The sequence below is a fragment of the Cucumis melo genome, chromosome 10 (genome assembly GCF_025177605.1).
Source record: "Cucumis melo cultivar AY chromosome 10, USDA_Cmelo_AY_1.0, whole genome shotgun sequence".
In the NCBI taxonomy this organism is placed as follows: Eukaryota; Viridiplantae; Streptophyta; class Magnoliopsida; order Cucurbitales; family Cucurbitaceae; genus Cucumis; species Cucumis melo.
In genome coordinates this window covers 26,374,626-26,394,588 of record NC_066866.1, presented here as the reverse complement: position 1 = coordinate 26,394,588, position 19,963 = coordinate 26,374,626, and the positions used below count along the sequence as shown (strand labels likewise).

Genomic DNA, 19,963 nt, shown 5'->3' with positions numbered 1-19,963 from the left:
GCCAAAAAATATCCACATTGCTTTAGATTGTCCTGAGTGGAAGAATGCTGTCATGGAAGAGATGAAGGCCCTTGAAAAGAACAAGACTTGGGAGATTTGCAGCCTACCTAAGAGACAAAATTGTGGGATGCAAATGGGTGTTCACTCTCAAGCAAATGGTATAATTGACAGCTATAAGGCCAAGCTAGTTGCAAAAGGGTTCACTAAAACCTATGGGATCGACTATTTTGAGACTTTTGTCCTGTTGCAAAGTTGAATACTTTGAACACTATTAGAGTTTTGTTGTCTGTTGCAGTGAATAAAGATTGGTCCCTATATCAATTTGATGTTAAGAATGCATTCTTGAATGGAAATCTTAAAGAGGAAGTATATATGTGTTTGCCTCTAAGATTTGAGCCTCGATTTAATAATTAGGTTTGCAGGCTTCGGATATCCTTATATGGGTTGAAACAATCACCAAGAGTGTGGTTTGACAGATTCTTCACTTTCATCAAGTCTCAGGGGTATAATCAGGGGCACTCCGATTACACCTTGTTCGCCAAAGTCTCCAAGGCAGGGAAAATTATAGTATTGATTGTCTATGTCGATGACATTATGCTATCTGGGGATGATACTGATGAGATTGTTAAAATATGGGGTTTGAGTTTGAAATCAAGGATTTGGGAAATCTAAAATATTTCCTTGGAATGGAGGTGACCAGATCTAAAGAAGACATCTCTGTGTCTCAGAGAAAATACATCATTGATTTGCTAACCGAGACAGGTATGTTGGGATGTCGTCCTATTGCACTTCTATTGAATTCAACTGTAAACTAGGAAACTTTGATGATCAAGTTCTAATTGATAAAGAACAATATCAGCGTCTTATGGGTAACTTAATTTACTTATCCCATACTCGTCCTGATATTTTTATTGCTGTGAGTGTTGTCAACCAGTTTATGCAGGCTCCCTATGAGGATCACATGAAAGCTGTCAACAGAATTTTGAGATACTTGAAAACTGTACTCAAGAAGTCAGAGAAAAGTATATTTCTTACTATTTAGAGTGTGAGCAAAGTTACATATATATAGAGAACAAAGGAGCCCTAGACTGTATGTACAATTACAATAATGGACATAATATAACTATCATAACACTCCCCCTTAAGTTAGAGCAAATATGTCTATCTTGTCCAGCTTGTTGTACAGATAACATATCCTTGCTCCATTTACATCTTTGGTCAAAATATCTCCCAATTGTTCTCCGGTCTTCACATATGCTGTGGACACCCACCCCCATCTTGGATTTTCTCACGAAATGAAGTGACAATCCACCTCAATATGTTTAGTTCGTTCATGAAATATCTCCCTTGTGTGTTCTATTTAATCTCCCTCCTTGTACCTTTTCATTGGAAAATAATAACAAGAAAGTATCGTGATTTTTCTTCTAGTACTCGGGTTTCCTCGTAAATCGGTGTGTGCTCTTTGTCTCTACTTTCAATAGAAACTAATTCTAATCCTAATAGATTAAGGATTGACCATAATACCCTATTCCTAATACATCATTTTATCCCTACCAAAAAAAAAACTTGTCCTCGAGTTTTAAAACGAAAATGAAGGTAAAAATGAATGTAAAAAATACCCAATCTTCATGATCAAGCTAATGAGCCCAAGAAACGATTTGTTCAAAAAATCCTCTATTGTGAAAAAAATGTGACAAAGGAGAGGTTCAAAGAATTTGGGAGACCAGAAGAAGAAGTATCCCTTTCAGAATAGGCATCGGAAAGAGTTTACTGAGGGCAAGCGGATACCACCCAGCAAGGGAGTCTGATCTTTCAGAAGAGGTTGCGGAAGTACCGAAAGCTTTAGATATAAGTGAAGCAGGTAAAAAATGAGGAAAAACCCATTTTGTAAGTGTGAAGAAAATTCAATTAGGGATGTGTTTCTTGCACTTCATTAAAATTTGTGTATGGTTCGGTCAATAGACTTTAATAAAAGGGAATGATGTCCAAATTTGAATTGGATTTGGGTTTGTGTTTTAGGAAGAAATAGAATACATAGGTCATGGATCTTTCGGGTAGGGTCTGTGAAAAGGGTAAAAATTTTGCGGGACCAAATGGGTTGCCAAAAAATTGTGTCGTCTTCTTCCCCTTCGTGGACAACTGCAAATGTGTTGCCAACACGCTTTTAAGGATCTTTATCAACCACACACTTTTCTTCTTTCTTTTCCACAAACGATGTCTTTCATCTTCTTGGTTGGATCTTTTGGTTTGGTCACCTCTACCTTGCTCAAAATACCCTTTTTCTTTTTTTTTTATTTGGGACATGTCAACTCCCCCGTTGTTTCGTAGTCGATTGTAATTAGGTTTCCAAATTTCTTCGAATCAGTTTGCCCACTTCTCCCTTTGATTTCAAATTATCTATTTTCTAAAATTGAGTTTGTGTAGTGGTGAAATTCGTTCCAACTAGTTGCATACAACATAATTTTGTCAATTCTCAGTGTCGATTTTCCTTCCAATCTGGGTCGCATAGACTCCAATTTGAAAATAGTTTCATCTTCTTCGTTCCCACATACTATTTCTTCATCTTTGTTTATTTTTTCTTTCTCATCCGGTTCAAGATGTGCAATCTTGCATTGGTTTTGTTTTTCTTTGGTGACTTTTGTTTTGACTCTTAGAATTTCAGAGACGTTTTCTTCCATTTTTGAATTTTTGTGTGGGTTTCTTGATTTTTGTTCATCACTCACATCTTGACAACGGATTTCTTGAATTACATCTTTTTTAAGTTCTTGCAAATGTCTTGAAAATTGTTCCACGTTTTGAGTTCTCTCCCAACAAACGTTGTACTTTCTTGACCTCCTTCATTTCTTCAAAAACTTCACAATTGATGTACAAATTGGGTGTTATTGAATAAGCTTCTTCATCATAATGGTTGTAGGACCGATTCTTGAATTTTCTTGCATGTTTCTCGATCATTCTTGATTGGTCTCTATAATTATTTTCGTCCCAAATTGTAGTACTATAAAATTCCATTCTTGCAAAATCTTGATAATTCTTTGTTTTTTTTTCTTTTTTTTGGAATTTTAAGGGTTCCCTCTATTAGATATGTGTTGTTTAGAAACGAGCACAACTCACAAAGCTCCCTCTTGTGATCGGCGTCACGAAGAGTTTCTCTCTTGTGATCGGTGTCACAAAGAGGTTCTTGGTTTTCCATCAATGGCAATCAACGTTAGTCCAGACAACTGCTCTAATACCAAATTAATGTATACCAAATATGAGAACTTTATTAATGTTTTAAAAGTTGTGAATACAAGAACACAAGTACTCTATTTATAGTTGAAAAGAAAACTAATCCTAATCCTAGTAAACTAAAGAAACTAATCCTAATTTTAATTAATAAAAGAAACTAATTCTAATCCTAATAGATTAAGGTTTGACCATAATACCCTATTCGTATTGCATCAAATAACTAGCTGAGAAGCAAACTATCATTGTAACTATACCTATGAAAAGTTATAATAAAATTGATTTATTTATTTAAAATACTATATAAGTTCTAATTTTTTTTTAATTAATTTATTAATTTATTTTTTGTTGTTGTTGTTGTTGTTGTTTAGCATTATAACCATGCAACAACGTCTATGGACAGTTACATCTAAAATTTGATAGATATACAAATATCTGTCTAATGCCAAATTTATAATTTTCAGTTCTAGCTCATGTATAAAACAGGGTTGGTTTAATCCATATATTTATCATTGCTGTTATGATATATATATTATCACTTTTTTCTGGATTTTAAACATTGCATATTGGTCTTTCAGGCTAGAGTCCCTCAATGAGAAACGTACCGGTGTGGTGCAAATGGTTAAGTTAGCTGAGAAGGAAAGAGATGGCTTGGAGGTAGAGTTCCCTATTTCTGCACTTAAAAGTATTTTCTGATATATAAATGAAATAGTTTTTATTTTTAAAAGATCAAGAGATAAAAAGAAAGAAAATAAAAAAAAAGAAAGAAAATAGAAAAAAAAAAAATATTTTTACATCTACGCATAACAGGGGGTGAAGAACGAAGCAGAAGCATACATGTTGAAAGAATTATCACATTTAAAGTGGCGAGAGAAAGCCTCTAAACTAGCTCACGAGGATACTACAAAGAGAATAACTGAACTCCAAGATGAAGTGTCCACCCTAGAGGCAAATAAGAAAACTGAGAGGTTCTTTCTTTATCTCTTTTTACTTTTCCCCTTCCTTTATTTCGCCACTCTAGTGAAGAAGTCCAGAATTTACGTTCATACTAAGTTGAGTAAAATTTAGTCCTAATTTCATCACTTGTCTTGAGCTTCAATAAATGTTATAATTGAAGGCTTCCAATAGTTGACTTATTATGTTTTTTTAGAAGAATTTTAGGTGGTTATTAGTGCTCTTTTGGCTGGATTAGCTATTTCTATAGGTATTGGTTATTTTTGGTTTGCTTGGTATTGTTTAAAACATGAGACAAACTATAAAGTGCAATAGTATCTTTTTAGTGTGGGTTGAGTACTTTGATGTTAATTAATATTATAGTTACCTTTTCACTTATTCATTTTATGATTAGTGTTAGAAATAATGGGCTTGGTCACATTGAAAGCCCAAGGGTAGTTATGTAATTTACTTTGCCCTAGTTTTTATTCTGTTAATTAGACTCGTGTTGCCTATAAATATTTCCCCTTTTGTACCTTTATGAGTATTAGAAAATAATAAAATTATCCCCGTGGTTTTTCTGCCTGTACTAGGATTCCCATGTAAAATTGTGTTTGTTCATCGTCTCTACTTTCAATAACTAGGTTTAAATGTTTCTATAGCTGCATTTGGGCATTTTTTAGCTTTATTCTATGTGGTTTGCTGGTTGGTTTATGTGCAATTTTCTAATTTGATTCTTTTGAGGTATAAATTTGACCACTTAGTCAGGTAAGAGTTGAGTGGAACGAAATTGGAATATTTAGGATAAATCAATTCATTAAGCTAAGTATTTTGATGAAATATTTTTCTCATTCGCCAAATAAAACCACATTTGTATAGCTCACTGTTGCTTGTTGGTGTAAAAGATATAGCGATTTATTTTGTGATTATCCTATTTTCTTGAGTCTTGACTCTTCTTAATTGGAAGATTCTGTTTAAGTAGTTCTTCTGGGGAGGGGGAGCCCTCTTCTCCGTCCCTTAAGTTCTTTACGTTGGGTCAGTTCATTTTTTCCTTGTTCCTTATCATCAGAAAAAAAAAAAAAAAAACCCAAATAAAACCATATTGGTTTAGACTGATGCTCTTGTTGTAGGGAAAAGATTCGTGAAACTAGCAAGGAGTTGAAGGAGCTTGAAGCTGTGCATGAAAAAAATATGAAAAGAAAAGAGGTTTGTTGTGCTTCTTCCAACTTTGTTAAAAGATTTAAGTTCTTTTTGTTTGACCTGATTTCAAAATGGTATTATGTTATGTGACCACTTTATACCCACATTTTGTACTCATCATCAGGAACTTGATAATGACTTGCGAAGATCCAAGGAGAAATTTAAGGACTTTGAACGTCTGGATGTTAAATACCGTGAAGATTTGAAGCACATAAAGCAAAAGATTAAGAAACTTGATGATAAGCTTGAAAAGGTGTGAAATAATGTCCAATTTGTATCGAGCACATGCATAAATCTTATCCTGTCTTTTATTACAGGATTCCACAAAAATTGATGGCTTAAGAAAGGAGTGTGAAGAATCAAAAAGCTTGATTCCAAAGCTTGAGGAGAGTATTTCACAATTCCAAAAACTTCTCTCAGACGAGGAAAAAATCTTGGATGAGATTCAAGAGAGTTCAAAAGGTAATTTAATTTTCTTGTGTTTGAGGGTGGTGGTTGATGATTGTCTTGTGTTTGTTTTTTTAATCAAGCTGGCACTGTTTCAAATCAGTTGACTGAGTTTGTTAAATCCTCATTTTTATTATTGTTTTTTTTTAAATTTTCTTCCAATCTTGCCTAAAAGTCTCCAAAGTTTCTGTTGCTAGACAGAATTTTATAGAGGTTGATTATTTGTTTGAGCCAATGGTGCAATCAACATTTTTTTGATTTATTTTTTTCTTTATTTCATTTGCTTCTAGTTGAAACTGAGAGGTACCGCTCAGAGCTTGCGATTGTTCGTGTTGAATTAGAACCTTGGGAAAAGCAACTGACTGAGCACAAAGGGAAACTTAACATCGCATGTACTGAGAGCAAACTATTGAGTCAGAAGGTAAAATTGTTGCAAATTCATTTCTTGGAGTACAGAGTGATGATTACACACCAACTACTCCTATCTAGAATATCCCTTTCTACTTCACAGTTTTGGTCTACACATTTACAGAAATCTTCTGATACTAAAGTTGATCTTCATGTGGCTTTTTTGTGTGGCACTTTACATGATAATTAAGGCTGCAAGTTCCTTTTTTCTCGTATCATTGATAATACCTCTTTTTCCTGCAGAACATGAAAAACAGAAATAATTATTATAAAATTAAAGGGAAGGCTATGATATGATAATATAAGACCTTTAATAATAATTTGACAGTGGGGATTTCTTTCTAGGAGATATGGAGTTGGCATTTTATCTTGCTGACTGAAATTATGGTGATTTGTTTCAGCATGAAGGTGGTCGTGCAACTCTTGATGATGCTCGCAAGCAGATGGTTAACATACTGAAAAACATAGAAGAAAAGTCTATAAACATTGAACAGGTTAAAACTGAGCTTCAAAAGAGAAAATTGGAAAGCTTGAAAGCTCAAGAAGAAGAACAAGTATGTGTTTTAAGGGAAAATTTCTATCTTCTTTTATGCAGTTATGCTTTGGTAAATGATGAAAGTGATTCACTATCTTTTTAGGAGTGTATGAAGGAACAAGAATCACTTATTCCTGTAGAACATGCTGCTAGACAGAAGGTTGCAGAACTTAAATCTGTTATGGATTCAGAGAAAAGTCAGGGATCGGTCATTAAAGCAATTTTGAAGGCAAAGGAAACCAACGAGATTGAGGGCATATATGGGCGAATGGGTGATTTAGGTGCTATTGACGGTGAGTTTTCTATATTTGAGATACTATTCTTTTGATGTTAACGCTTTTGATATCTTAAAACATCCCATCATGGGCTATAAAAATCATAATGCAATTTTGGGCATATAGCACTGTGAGTTTGTAACAACCTAAGACCCTTACTGGACGTGTTCACATGATGACTGAATTTTGCACCAACTTTTTTTCTTTTTCTTTTTCCTTTAAAGAAACTACTTAAAAGTTCTAGTTGAAATCCCTTTAAAAGAATCAACATATCATAAAACCACAACCTAGCTGGGACGGTCACACTAAGCCCATCTTCCATGTTATTTCATACAGATTGTGCCATGAATCTATATTCTGACTCAACACTCAAACGTGAAACCACGCTTTGTTTCATACTCTTCCACGACGTTAAATTTTCTCCCACAAAAATGCAAGATTCCATGACTGGATACAACTTTTAGATGACATAAAATTTGTTCTACTGCTGCCTAATGATCCACCGTAGATAAGACATAAACTAACTCACAATACTTATAAAATAAGTGATATCTCGTCATGTCATTGTTAAATAATTCAACTTTTAATTAATCTTCTATATCTCTCATGATCTTTAAATAATTCTTTTTCTTTAGCAAGTTGCATATTTGATATCGTCTAGGTACTACATGCCTTAAAAGCCTTTCTTGCTTCTCATTACTTCAATATCCAAAAAATACTGATGTAATAAGCTACTTAGTTGTTTTTAGCCAAAGCTGTTAAATGGTTAGATAAACTGTTTTAGTTAGTTACTTGATTACAACCTTGTATTAAAGCCTCCTTATAAATAAAACTCCTCCCTCTCTTTGAGGGGCATAATTCATTCAAACAAAAAACATTTTGGTAGTTTACAGTAAATTAGTATCAGAGCACCATAAGCTCTTGGGACCTATGGCTGTTCGGCGTGCACCAACTGGCGGCAGCTGAGCAACCTGCTCAAAACCCATTGACATATTTAAACCCTGTCCTCTCTCTAAGAACCACCTCATGTTGCTTACTGTCGGTGGAGGCTTCAGTGGAGAGAATTGAAGCTACCCTTCTTGAAGTTCTTCAAAGATTGGAAACAATGGCTCCTCCTTAAGTAGTGCGTGAAGAGCGGCCTGAACTTGTTCAACAATGAGGGCAACGTGGCAATTGAGGAGCTGGGCATCAAAGATTAGGACAAATCCAACAAGAAAGAAGATATGAAGTTCAAGTAGGAGATCTAATTAAGATTATCAAGCACTTCCCTCAATATTTCAAGATTGCTATCAAGATCCCCAAGATTGGAGTTCTATGGATGATAAACATCAAAAAAGATTGATCGATGATCAGGAAAGAAGATTTTGGCCCAGTATGATGATAGAAGAAAAGAACTAGTCGAGTATAAGATGAAGACCGATTTGCCTAGTTATGATGGTAAAAGAATCTTGAAACCTTTCTAGATTGGCTTAAAAATACTAAGAATTTTTTCACTTACATGAATACACCTGAGAGGAAGAAAGTGTATTTAGTTGCTTTGAAGTTAAAGCTGGAGCAAGTTGAAGTCAATAGAAAAAGAAATGACAAGAGGCCTATTGTTTCATGGGAAAAAATGAAGAGGTTAATGTAGGCAAGATTCCTTCCCCTAATTACGAAAAAACCCTTTACAATCAATACCAAGGCTGCCGGCAAGGAGGTCGATTCATGGCTGAATATATTTAAGAATTCCACCGTTTGGGAGCTAAAACAAACCTAATGGAGAATGAACAACACTTGATTGCATGGTTTGTTGGAGAACTAAGGTTTGACGTCAAAGAGACGGTTAAACTTCAACCTTTTTTGCCTCTATCTAATGTTATTACCTATGCTGAATCTGTTGAAGAACTTATTGAAATAAGCTCAATGCTCAAAGAAGCGTACTAGGCAAGGCCCATGGGATAGCTCTAACAATAGGAAGTCCATGGCTGTAAATAATGGCTCCTCTCTCTCCCAAGCCACAATAGATCAAGAAAAAGAAAGAAACCCTGATCCAAATGGAAAGAAGATAGTAACCAGCTCTAAGAAGCAATCTGAAAATCTCTGTCAAAGGCCCAATTTGAGCAAGTGTTTTGGCTGTGGTCAAATTGACCACCACTCTAATTCTTGGCCTAAGAGAAAAATATTATCAATTTTAGATGACGATGGAGATTCCAAGAATGAACAAGAAGAAGGTTTTGATCAAGAAGAAGAATCCCTTGAACTGGATGATGGGAGAGGCTCTCTTGTGTACTCCAAAGGGTTTTGATTGCACCAAAAGGTGGTAGTTCTGCCAGCAAAGGCACAACCTCTTCAAGACTAGATGTACTATCTAGAACAAAGTTTGTATCATGATCATTGATAGTGGCAACAACAAAAATTTCATGTCCAAAGACAGAAAGACTGACTTTTGCCCTTAATCGTAAGGTAGAACCTCATCCTAATCCATACAAGATAGGTTGGATCAAGAAAGGGGGAGATTCACAGATAACTGAAATTTGTTCAGTTCCTTTATTCATTGGAGGAAGCTATAAAGACCAAATTGTGTGCGATGTGCTTGATATGGATGTTTGCCACATCCTACTTGGGAGACCATGGTAATATGACATCCAAGCATACTTAGAGGACGGTAAAACACTTGTGGGTTCCAATGGATGAACGAGAAGATAATCCTATTGCCACTAAGCAAGAAGAATGAAGAAGGCATCAACTAGAAGTTGTCTAATAACCACCTTATCACTGTAAGTGGCAAACCGTTTGTGAAAGACCAAGGGATTGATATTTTAGGTTTTGTTATTGCAGGCCATCCCTCCACAATCCCTCGAGCATGTATCTTAAAAAATCCAAGACTTATTGGAGCAATTCTCAAGCATCGAAGAAGAGCCAACCAAACTTCCTCCTCTACGAGACGTACAACATAGTATTGACCTTGCTCCGGGCTCTTCCCTTCCAAATCAATCTTCCTCATTATAGGATGAGCCCAAAGGAATATGCCATCTTACATCAACATATTGGACTTTTAAAGAAAGGACACATACAACTAAGTATTAGTCCTTACATAGTTCCAGCCTTGACCTCAAAAAAGGATGGTAGTTGGAGGATGTGTGTTGACAGCATAGCCATCAATAAAATAACCATCAAATACCGGTTTCCTATCTGACGAATAAGTGACTTACTGGATCAATTGGGAGGAGCTCTCATCTTCTCAAAGGTAGATTTAAAAAGTGGTTACCATCAGATTCGAATAAAGTCAGGGGATGAGTGAAAGATTGCCTTGAAAACAAATGAAAGATTATTTGAATGGCTTGTAATGCCCTTTGGCCTATCTAATGCTCCAAGCACTTTCATGCACCTAATGCACTAAGTACTCCACTCTTTCTTAAATAATTTTGTTGTCGTCTATTTTGATGACATTTTGGTGTATAGCAATAGTGAAGATCATCTTCAACACCTAACACTAGTCTTTGAAGCCCTAAAGAAGAATGAGCTATATATCAATACGAAAAAGTGCACCTTCTATACGGGAAGAATTTCATTCCTAGGCTTCGTCATTAGCAATAATCAAATAAGGACGAATGAAGCTAAGGTGGAAGCTATTACAAATTGACCAATTCCAAATTCAACAAAGGAAGTCCAAGCTTTTATTGGATTGACATCATTCTACAGGAAGTTTATCAAAAAATTTAGCTCTATCACAGCCCCATAACTAAATGCCTAAAGAAAGGAGGGTTCTTATGGGGAAAAAGTTAACAGAAAAGCTTTGAAACAATTAAGATGAAGCTTAGCAGTCAATCGTTCCTAAAACTACCAGAATTCAATAATCCTTTTAAAGTGGCTGTAGATGCTTGTGGAGTTAGAATTGGAGCAGTTTTATCTCAAGGGGGACATCCAGTGGAGTTCTTTAGTGAGAAATTAAGCCCCTCTAGGCAGTTGTGGAGCACATATGAGCAAGAGTTATATGCTCTTGTAAAGGCTTTGAAGCATTGGGACCACTATCTTTTATCCAAAGAGTTCATCCTTCTCACAGACCTTTTATCCTTGAAATACTTGCAAGCTTAAAAAAGTATAAACATAATGCACGCTCGTTGGATATCCTACATCCAATGTTTTGACTTCACTATGAAACATCAAGTCGGGAAAGAGAATAAGGTTGCAGATGCTTTGAGTAGGAAAGGAACCTTATTAACCATCTTCTCGGCCGAGATAGTTGCATTTAATCATCTCCCACAATTATATGAAAATGATGAAGATTTTGAGAAAATATGGAACAACTGCTTTAATCACATCTTTGAAGCGAACTTCCACATAATTGAAGGGTTCCTTTTTAAAGGTACCAGCTTTGTATCCCTCAAACATCAGTAAGAGAAGCCTTGATCAAAGAAGCCCACGTTGGAGGATAGGCCGGCCATTTTGTTCAAGACCAAACCTTCCACATTATTAGCCAAAGGTTCTTTTGACCACAAGCAAAGAGGGATACCAATAATTTAATGAAAAGGTGTGCAGTTTGTCAAAGGGCCAAGGGAACCTCGATAAATGCTGGCCTATATTCACCTCTGCCAATTCATAAGAACTTTTGGGAAGACCTATCAATATACTTTGTTGTGGGCCTACCCAAACACAAAAAGGTTACGATGCTGTGATGGTAGTTGTTGACAGATGCAGTAAAATGGCTCATTTTCTAGCTTGTAAGAAGACAACCGATGTTCTTTATGATGCTACCCTCTTCTTTAGAGAGGTAGTAAGACTTCATGGGATTCCAAAGACAAATATATTTGATAGGAATGTCAAATTCCTAAGCCATTTTTGGAGGACTCTTCGGAAGAAGTTTGATACTACCCTAAAGTTCAGCACCACTTCACACCCTCCAAACAGATGGCCACACAAAGTCACTAACTGATCCTTGGGGAATTTGATTCGGTGCTTGAGTGGATCTTACCCTAAACAATGGGATATGGACCATGCACAAGTCGAGTTTGCCTTCAGTAATATGAAGAACATAACAACTGGCAAATGCCCTTTCGAGATTGTCTATACTAAAGCCTTGAGGCTTACTTTTGATTTAACAAATCTCCCTACTGGAGTAGAACTTCAAAATGAAGCAGAAGATATGCCATTCAGAAACTTCACTAAGAAGTCCTATATCACCTAATAAAAAACACATCACCTTAGAATACCAAGACATCATTTTCAGTGATAATAATATCATGAACATATATAGTAAGCGTGTTAATATCATCTCTAGATCCTCGATAGAAAACAAAACAATCAGACAAACCTTTCTTCATACTAAATCGTTCAAGTGCCAAGCTTGTGGGATTTTTTGCAATCCATACAAGCAATAATCGAGGTGGTTGCTCCATATGAACTTCCTCTTGAAGATCAACATTTAGAAAATCATTCTTAATGTTAAATTGGTGCAATTGTGAATCTTGAGGACCAACCATGGAAAGAAATAGTTGGATTGGCGTTAATTTAGCTATAGAGGAGAAGATAATTAGAATAACCAGTCCTATATATTTGTGCATAACCTTTGGTACCAAGACGAGCTTTCAAATAAGCCACTGATTCGTCAGAGTTAACGCTAATAGCAAACACCCATTTGCACCCAATTGCTTTCTTTCCGGCAGGTCACAAGGAGAGAGACTAAATACCAATTGTCATTATCATCTTAGGCAACCATCTTCTCAACCACTACATTATGTCAAACAAGATAAGATCTTCGTGATCAAAGTTAGGATGTAATAAGGGGCTGTTTGGGGCAAGGACTATCTAATACTATAATAATCATCTTCTTGCTATAGTATATATTGAAAAGAAGAGGACGATGTAAGGTGTATGTGGAAAACCCTAGTACAGCGAGAAAAAACCATGATAGAAGCCGCTTTTATTATTTTATAATTATTAAACTACCAATTCACCCAAAAGCTTAAGCTAGTGGTTGAAGGCAAATTTAATTATATATCACTAACACTCCTCCTTACTTCTGGACTTGAAATATTTGAAAGGCCCAACAAGTGGAAATCAATTTTAATTTGGGGTGGAAACGACAATGCAGGGGCTTGAACACAGAACCTCTCTAGACCACCTGCTCCGATACTAATATTAAACCATCAATTCACCCAAAAACTTAAGCTATTAGTTGAAAGAAAATTTAATTATATATCACTAACACTAATAATCCAAAGAATACAAAGGGGAAGAATATATATAGGCTACAAAAAGCCCTGACAAATAAAAAATAAAACTAGGGTACAATAAAATGCAAAAATACCCTTGAGGCTATAAACAATCTACCAACCCCTTATTTTTAACATATTTCCAACACTACCCTCAAGTTGGAGCTTAGATGTCAATTAGACTTAACTTGGTAATACAAGAGTCAAAGTTCTGTCTGAGTAATTCTTTGGTGAGAACATCGGGAATTTGTTGACTAAACGAACTGTACAGAATACAGATATTGCCATTATCAAGTTTCTTCTTTATAAAATGTTTGTCAAACTTCACATGTTTCGTTTGTCGTGTTGAATTGGGTTAGCTTATACTTATAGTAGCTTTACTATCACAAAAGAGCTTCATTGGTAACTCATAATCCTTGTGAAGATCAGTCAAAACTTTTTGTAGTCAGATCTCTTCACAGATTCCCAGACTCATAGATGTGTATTCAGCTTTAGCACTAGTCCTTGTGACAACACCCTGCTTCTTACTCCTCCAAGTAACGAGATTACCCCACACAAAAGTGCAGTATCAGAAAGTGGACTTTCTATCAGTAATTGATCCTACCCAATCAGAGTCGATATAAACCTCAATACATTTTCTGTTAGTTTTCTTGAACATCAAGCCTTTATTTGGAGTAGTTTTCAAATACCTAGAATACGATTCACAGCTTCCATGTGTTTTTTGTAGGGTACCTACATAAACCGACTCATAGTACTAACCGCATAGGAGATATCAACTTTCTCATTAGATGTCGATACTTCTCTTTATCAACAAGAACTTTGTCAACATAATTCCTAGTTTCGCATTGAATTCCATTGGAGCATCAGCAGGTTTGCATCTAATCATACCTGTTTCTTTTAACAAGTCAAGAGTATATTTCCTTTGTGAAGCGGAGATTCCTTTCCTTGATCTCGCCACCTCTATTCCAAGGAAGTATTTTAGATTTTCTAGGTCTTTGATTTCAAATTCGTCACCCATCTTCTTTTTCAGCCTGGTAATCTTAGCAATATCATCTTCTGAAAAGACAATGTTATCAACATACGCAATCAAAACAATTTTCCCAGATTCAAACTTTTTTGTCAGTGTGTGATTAGAATGTCTATGAGTGAAGCCTTGAGATTAGCAAAGGTGGTAAATCTGTTGAACCACGCCTTGTGGGTTTGTTTTAGACCATAAAGAGATTTTCAAAGCTTACAAACTTGGTGGTTAAATTGAACTTCAAAGCCTGGAGGAATCATGTACAGTGTACACTTCCTCTTCCAAATCACCATTTAGGAAAGCATTCTTTATCTCCATTTAGGAAATTATTCTTTATGTCAAGTTGGTGGAGAGATCACTCTCTATTTATTGCAACAGATAGAAGAACCGTGACTGTGTTTAACTTTGTCACAAGAAAAATTCTCTCTCAATAATCTACTCCATAAGCCTCAGTGAACCCTTTTGCAACAAGTCTGACCTTGTACCTATCTAAGGACGGGTCCCATCTGATTTGTACCTTAGAGTAAACACTCATTACATTCCATTGTCTTGTGCCATTTAGGAAATTTTCAAAGATCCCATGTCTTACTCTTCTCAAGTGTTCCCATTTCTTCCATGACAGGAGTTTTCCACTCTAGACTCTCCATAGCTTTATGTATGTTCTTTGGTACTGTTGCAGTATCGAGGCTTGCAGTGAAAGCCTTGAACTTAGGCGATAGATTACTATAAGACATGTAATTACACATAAAATGCTTTGTACCAGACCTAGTACTCTTTCTCAAGGCAATAACCATGTCAAGTGAGGGATCATAACTTCTTGGTTTGTCTGAGTCATCCTGGCTAGTCTCACCCACCTGTCTTTTCTAGAGTTTCGTCACTTTTGGCAACCTTGTTCTCTCCTGGAGCTATTATGTTAGTCTCTCTTTCTCAACCACATCAACAATATCATCTTCAACATACAAGTTATTATTATAAAGTTTAGTCATAACTTGAGCTTAGGTTGGTTCGGATTCACAAATTGAAGCCTGCGATGCAATAGGGCACACCACTTCCTTTCTAAGATTATTCTTGTAGTAAGTTATCCAAGGGACTTGGTTAGTGGTTCATGAGGCTCAGTAGGAGCTAAAGGAAGTCAAGGGAATGGGCCAGCTAGCCTCTTCACTCATAATCTCCCCTGAAGAGGGCTCACAGGATAGAAGGGTTTATTCTCAAGGAAGGTGACATCCATGGATACGAAACAATTTTTAGGAGGATGGTAACACTTATAACCTTTTTGGTGCAAAGGACACCCCACGAAAACACATGATTGAGCATGAGGAGCAAACTTAGTATGGTTTGGGCCATGACTGTGAATGATGATAGTGCACCCAAACACACGGAGATGAACATGGGGAATAAGTCGTGTGGTAGGGTAGAACTCCTTGAGACATTTAAGAGGCGTTTGAAGGTGAAGGACTCAAGATGACATTTTATTGATAAGATGAGCTGCAGTGAGGACTGCATCTCTTATAAGTAGGAGAGAAGACAATTAGACAACGTGAGAGAGCGAGCAACTTTAACTTCAAGGAGGTGATGGTTTTTTCATTTAGCTATCCCATTTTGTTGAGGAGTATCGACACTGGAACTTTGTGGACAATCCCTTTAGAGGACAAATTCATGAAGGGTATCTACGCAGAATTGCAATTTTGGCGTCGAATTGTGTCTCAATGGTGGTGTAAAATTGTTGAAATATTGATGAGACCCCATATTTATCAATAAGGAGAAAGTCCCATGTGAAACCTACGTTTTCCCAAAGCGGTGGTGATTCGCGAGGGCCTTCAAACATGACTATGAATGAGGGTAAAAGACTGGGTAGGTCTGTAGGGCTAAGACGACAATAAGACGTTATGCTGTTTTGCTCGAATACACACATCATAGGACAAAGAAGTGACATTCACTGTAGAAAATAAACGAAGAAATAGATATTTCATATATTGAAAATCTGGTGGCCAAGACGAAAGTGCCACAACATACAATCTTTTTTAGAAGTAGAAAAATAAGATGACAATAAACTATCCTATAACAATCCCTAGAGGAAGCATCATAGTCAAGGAAATAGAGTTCCCTACTGTGCCAGACAATGCCAATCATCTTCCTGAGCTAAAGTTCTGCAAAGAAACAATATCAGGTTAGAAGACAACTTGACAATGAAGATCCCTGGTTATCTTATTGATTAAATTGTAAAATATCTTAGAGATGTAGCACATTCTATAAAGTGAGACCCTCGAAAGGGGAAATATGACCGTTGCCTGCAATATGAGCAAAGGACCCATCTAAAATCCTAATTTTTTCATTGCCATCACAAGGAAGATATGAAATAAAATGGTATAAGGATTTAGTTAAATGGTGTGTAGCACTCGAATCAAATATCCAGGGTTTCTTCCTAACGATGCTGATAGTCTTAAGGATTGAGAGTTACCTAATTGTGCAATGGCTTCAAAAGAAGAAGTACCAGGACCACCTTGATTTCCTGCAGAGGTTGGGGTGTGTGACGTTCTGGTAGGTTTACTCATAAATGCCCTATCGGAATTATGCTTGTTCGCGGACGTTTCTTACCATTTGGCAGTCGACCATGTAACTTTTAACAACTGTCTTTCTTATGCCAAAGTTTTTTGCAATGTTCACACATTGGGATAAGCTTCCCATTTTTCTTTTCGCTACCGAAAGTGGAGGAATTGCTCTGAAGGTCGTAGAACCAGTGGTAGGAACAACCATGATGTTCATTGCCTGTGTGATCTTCCTCTAGACGAACCTCAAAAACACCTCCATCGCTAATGGGATAGGCCTCTGATCCAATATATGACCACGAACAAGTCAAGCTTGGAAATCAAGCCGGTGAGGAATTCATACATACGATCAAATTCCTCAATTTTGGAGTACTGAATACCTCTACAAGGATAGTCCTAGATAATCTCTCGACACTGATCCATTGCCCTCTGCTTGCACTCGTGAATCTACTTACGCAAAGTATAAAGGCGAGATGTATTCTGCCTCTTTGAATATAACTTTTGACTGTATCCCATATGTCTCGAGCGATAGCGGCACACAACAAAAGTTTTTCCCAATTTGAGGTTTTGTATTGTTAATTAACATCGACCGAAGAATAGAGTCCTCTCGTTTCCACATTTGCTCTTGAGGATCTTATGATCTAGGTCTTGAAATCTCTCCTGTTAGGTACCAAATTTGTGACCCCTTCAAGAGCCATCTTAATGGATTGAGACTGCGAGTATTAATTTTGGCCATTCAATTTCTCCCCTCCAATTACTCTTATGAATTTCTCAAGGAGCCAGATTAATAATTTGTAGCAGTTAAGATAGAGAAAGTGGTTACCGGGTTCTTTGAATACATCGGTAAGACTAAAGGAGTGACAGAATTTGTGGAGTTTGTGGAAGCACCTAAAGCTGTCCCAAGAGCAAGGATTTGTTGTTGAAAACTTGTTTGAAGATTAGACTAATGTTGTTGAACCATTACCGGAAATAAACCAACTGAACCTTGATGTTCATTATTAGGTGACACATGATGAGGAAAATTCGGTTGCTGCGAGAAGCTTGTTGCCGCGATAAGGAATTTACCTCTGTGGTAGGTGGACAACTCACTAATCTCGTTTTCACAATGTATGTTTTGGCTAGATTTCCATCAAAGGGTTGTGGTGGCAGTAGAGTTGGATGGACATGCAAGGATTGAAGATAACGATCAATGTCAGCTTCGACAGCAGCTACAATATCGATAGCGGGAAAAACGACGACTCTGGTGGTGGAGGCAACAGCAGTTGGAGCGGGGCTGATGCAAAACTAAGGTTATCTTTCACCAGTTAGTTTTCTCCAATGGCGGCTAGGGTTTCGTTACCTAGCTCTGAAAAGAAGAGGAAGATGAACACAAGATATACGTGGAAAACCTTCTATAGAGAGAAAAAACCACGATAGAAGCCACTCTTTTTCTTTTCTAATAATCCAAAATAATATAAGAGGGAAGAATATATATAGGCTACAACAAGCCATAATAAATGAGGAAATAAAACTAGGGTACAATAAAATACAAAAATACCCTCGAGGCTATAAACAATCAATTAGCCCCTTATTTCAAACATATTTTCTACTATAACCCCAACCAGGGCACGCTGCCCTTGAACCTCTGCTTGCTGACCGGTCAGCAAGGCCATGTATTAGGTTGTTTGTAGCACCACATACCGAATTCAAGACACTCCAATAGGAACGATGAGGACAAACTTTTTGAGCAAAACAAGTGTAACTAAATGTTGGTGCAATAGGAAACAAATATTTTGTATGAAAGAGAATGCAATAAAGAATCTTGCGATTAAGGACAGAGGAAGACATTTTATAAATAATGATGATGCAAGTTGTGGAAACGACAACTTAAAACAGTTAGTTTAATATAAATCTAATTGTTTATATCAAAACAATTTAGAAATATAAACGACATTTTATAAACCTCACTATTGAGAAACATTCTTTTATCAATTAGACTTAAAACAATTAGATTTGATATAAAACCTTGATTCAAAAATATAATCCTACATGTTTTCAATAAAGAACTTTAAGAACAATGGTTATTACATGCATCAATACTTTAAATAGTATATTCATGCCTCTTGTTAGTATGTGCCTTTGTAAACTTATGTATAGCATAGTTCTTCTTTCTGTTTCCTGACAGCATTTGTACATGAACCACATATATGTTTACTTTACAACTTGTGTCTAGTCTTTTCATCCCAGTTATTTACAATTTTGATTTACTGGTGTTGTATTTGCAGCAAAGTACGATGTTGCAATATCAACGGCTTGTCCTGGACTTGATTACATTGTAGTGGAAACATCTGGTGCTGCGCAGGCTTGTGTAGAATTACTGCGAAGAGAAAATCTTGGTGTTGCAACTTTCATGATATTGGTATCACGTTTTTCATTATGTTGAAATACATAATTTTATTCTTCTATGAAATTATTCGTCTCACTATCCTTTTTGCAACTTGAATAAACTTATGTGCTTGGTATTTTGATGATCACAAGACAATTGTACTTTTAAAGTTTTATGCCTGTTCACGATAGGAAATTAAGAAGCACAACACAAATATGAGGAATGGACACGACACGGCCGTCTATGATGTCACATTAATTTCTAGAAATCTAGAACGGCCTGGCATGGAAACATGTGTCATCCTAATAAGCTAAGCATGCAATTTGAAATTGGGAACGATGACTCATCTTTTTTTTTCAACATGCAGGAGAAGCAGGTTGATCATTTATCAAAGTTGAAGGCAAAAGTTAGCACTCCTGAGGGGGTTCCTCGGCTTTTTGATTTAATCAAGGTACAAGATGATAGGATGAAGCTTGCCTTCTTTGCTGCATTGGGGAATACAGTTGTTGCTAAGGATCTTGAGCAGGTTGGTTCTAGTACTTTATTGTGCGTTATGTACTTTTAATTGTCTTTAACTGCCAAAGATTATGCACATGTTGAGAAAGAATTTTAGTGGAGCTGGTACGTGTACAAAAGCTGTTGTAGATGTTGCAATACCCTGTAGTGTTAGATATCTAGATTAGTATAGGGTAGGGGAATAAAGGTAATTAGATAGGTGGCAGTTAGATGGTTATAAATAGGAAGTTGGGGAGTGAAGAGAGGGCATGAATGAAGTCAAGGGACTACTATACTCCTTGAGAGAGGGGAAGCAGAAGGTCAATGC

General features: G+C 36.4%; 1 protein-coding gene across 2 annotated transcripts in view; it reads left to right on the top strand.

Annotated features, from left to right (window-relative positions):
* LOC103499364 (structural maintenance of chromosomes protein 4) overlaps positions 1 to 19,963 on the top strand; it is a 32,562-nt gene that overhangs the window by 6,067 nt on the left and 6,532 nt on the right. For both annotated transcript variants that reach the window (XM_008462350.3, XM_051090681.1), the window contains 10 exons: positions 3,801 to 3,879; positions 4,033 to 4,190; positions 5,286 to 5,361; positions 5,480 to 5,608; positions 5,673 to 5,817; positions 6,093 to 6,223; positions 6,612 to 6,764; positions 6,849 to 7,038; positions 19,040 to 19,173; positions 19,508 to 19,666. In XM_008462350.3, the coding sequence (XP_008460572.1) occupies positions 3,801 to 3,879; positions 4,033 to 4,190; positions 5,286 to 5,361; positions 5,480 to 5,608; positions 5,673 to 5,817; positions 6,093 to 6,223; positions 6,612 to 6,764; positions 6,849 to 7,038; positions 19,040 to 19,173; positions 19,508 to 19,666 (1,354 nt within the window). The remainder of the gene's footprint in view (positions 1 to 3,800; positions 3,880 to 4,032; positions 4,191 to 5,285; positions 5,362 to 5,479; positions 5,609 to 5,672; positions 5,818 to 6,092; positions 6,224 to 6,611; positions 6,765 to 6,848; positions 7,039 to 19,039; positions 19,174 to 19,507; positions 19,667 to 19,963) is intronic.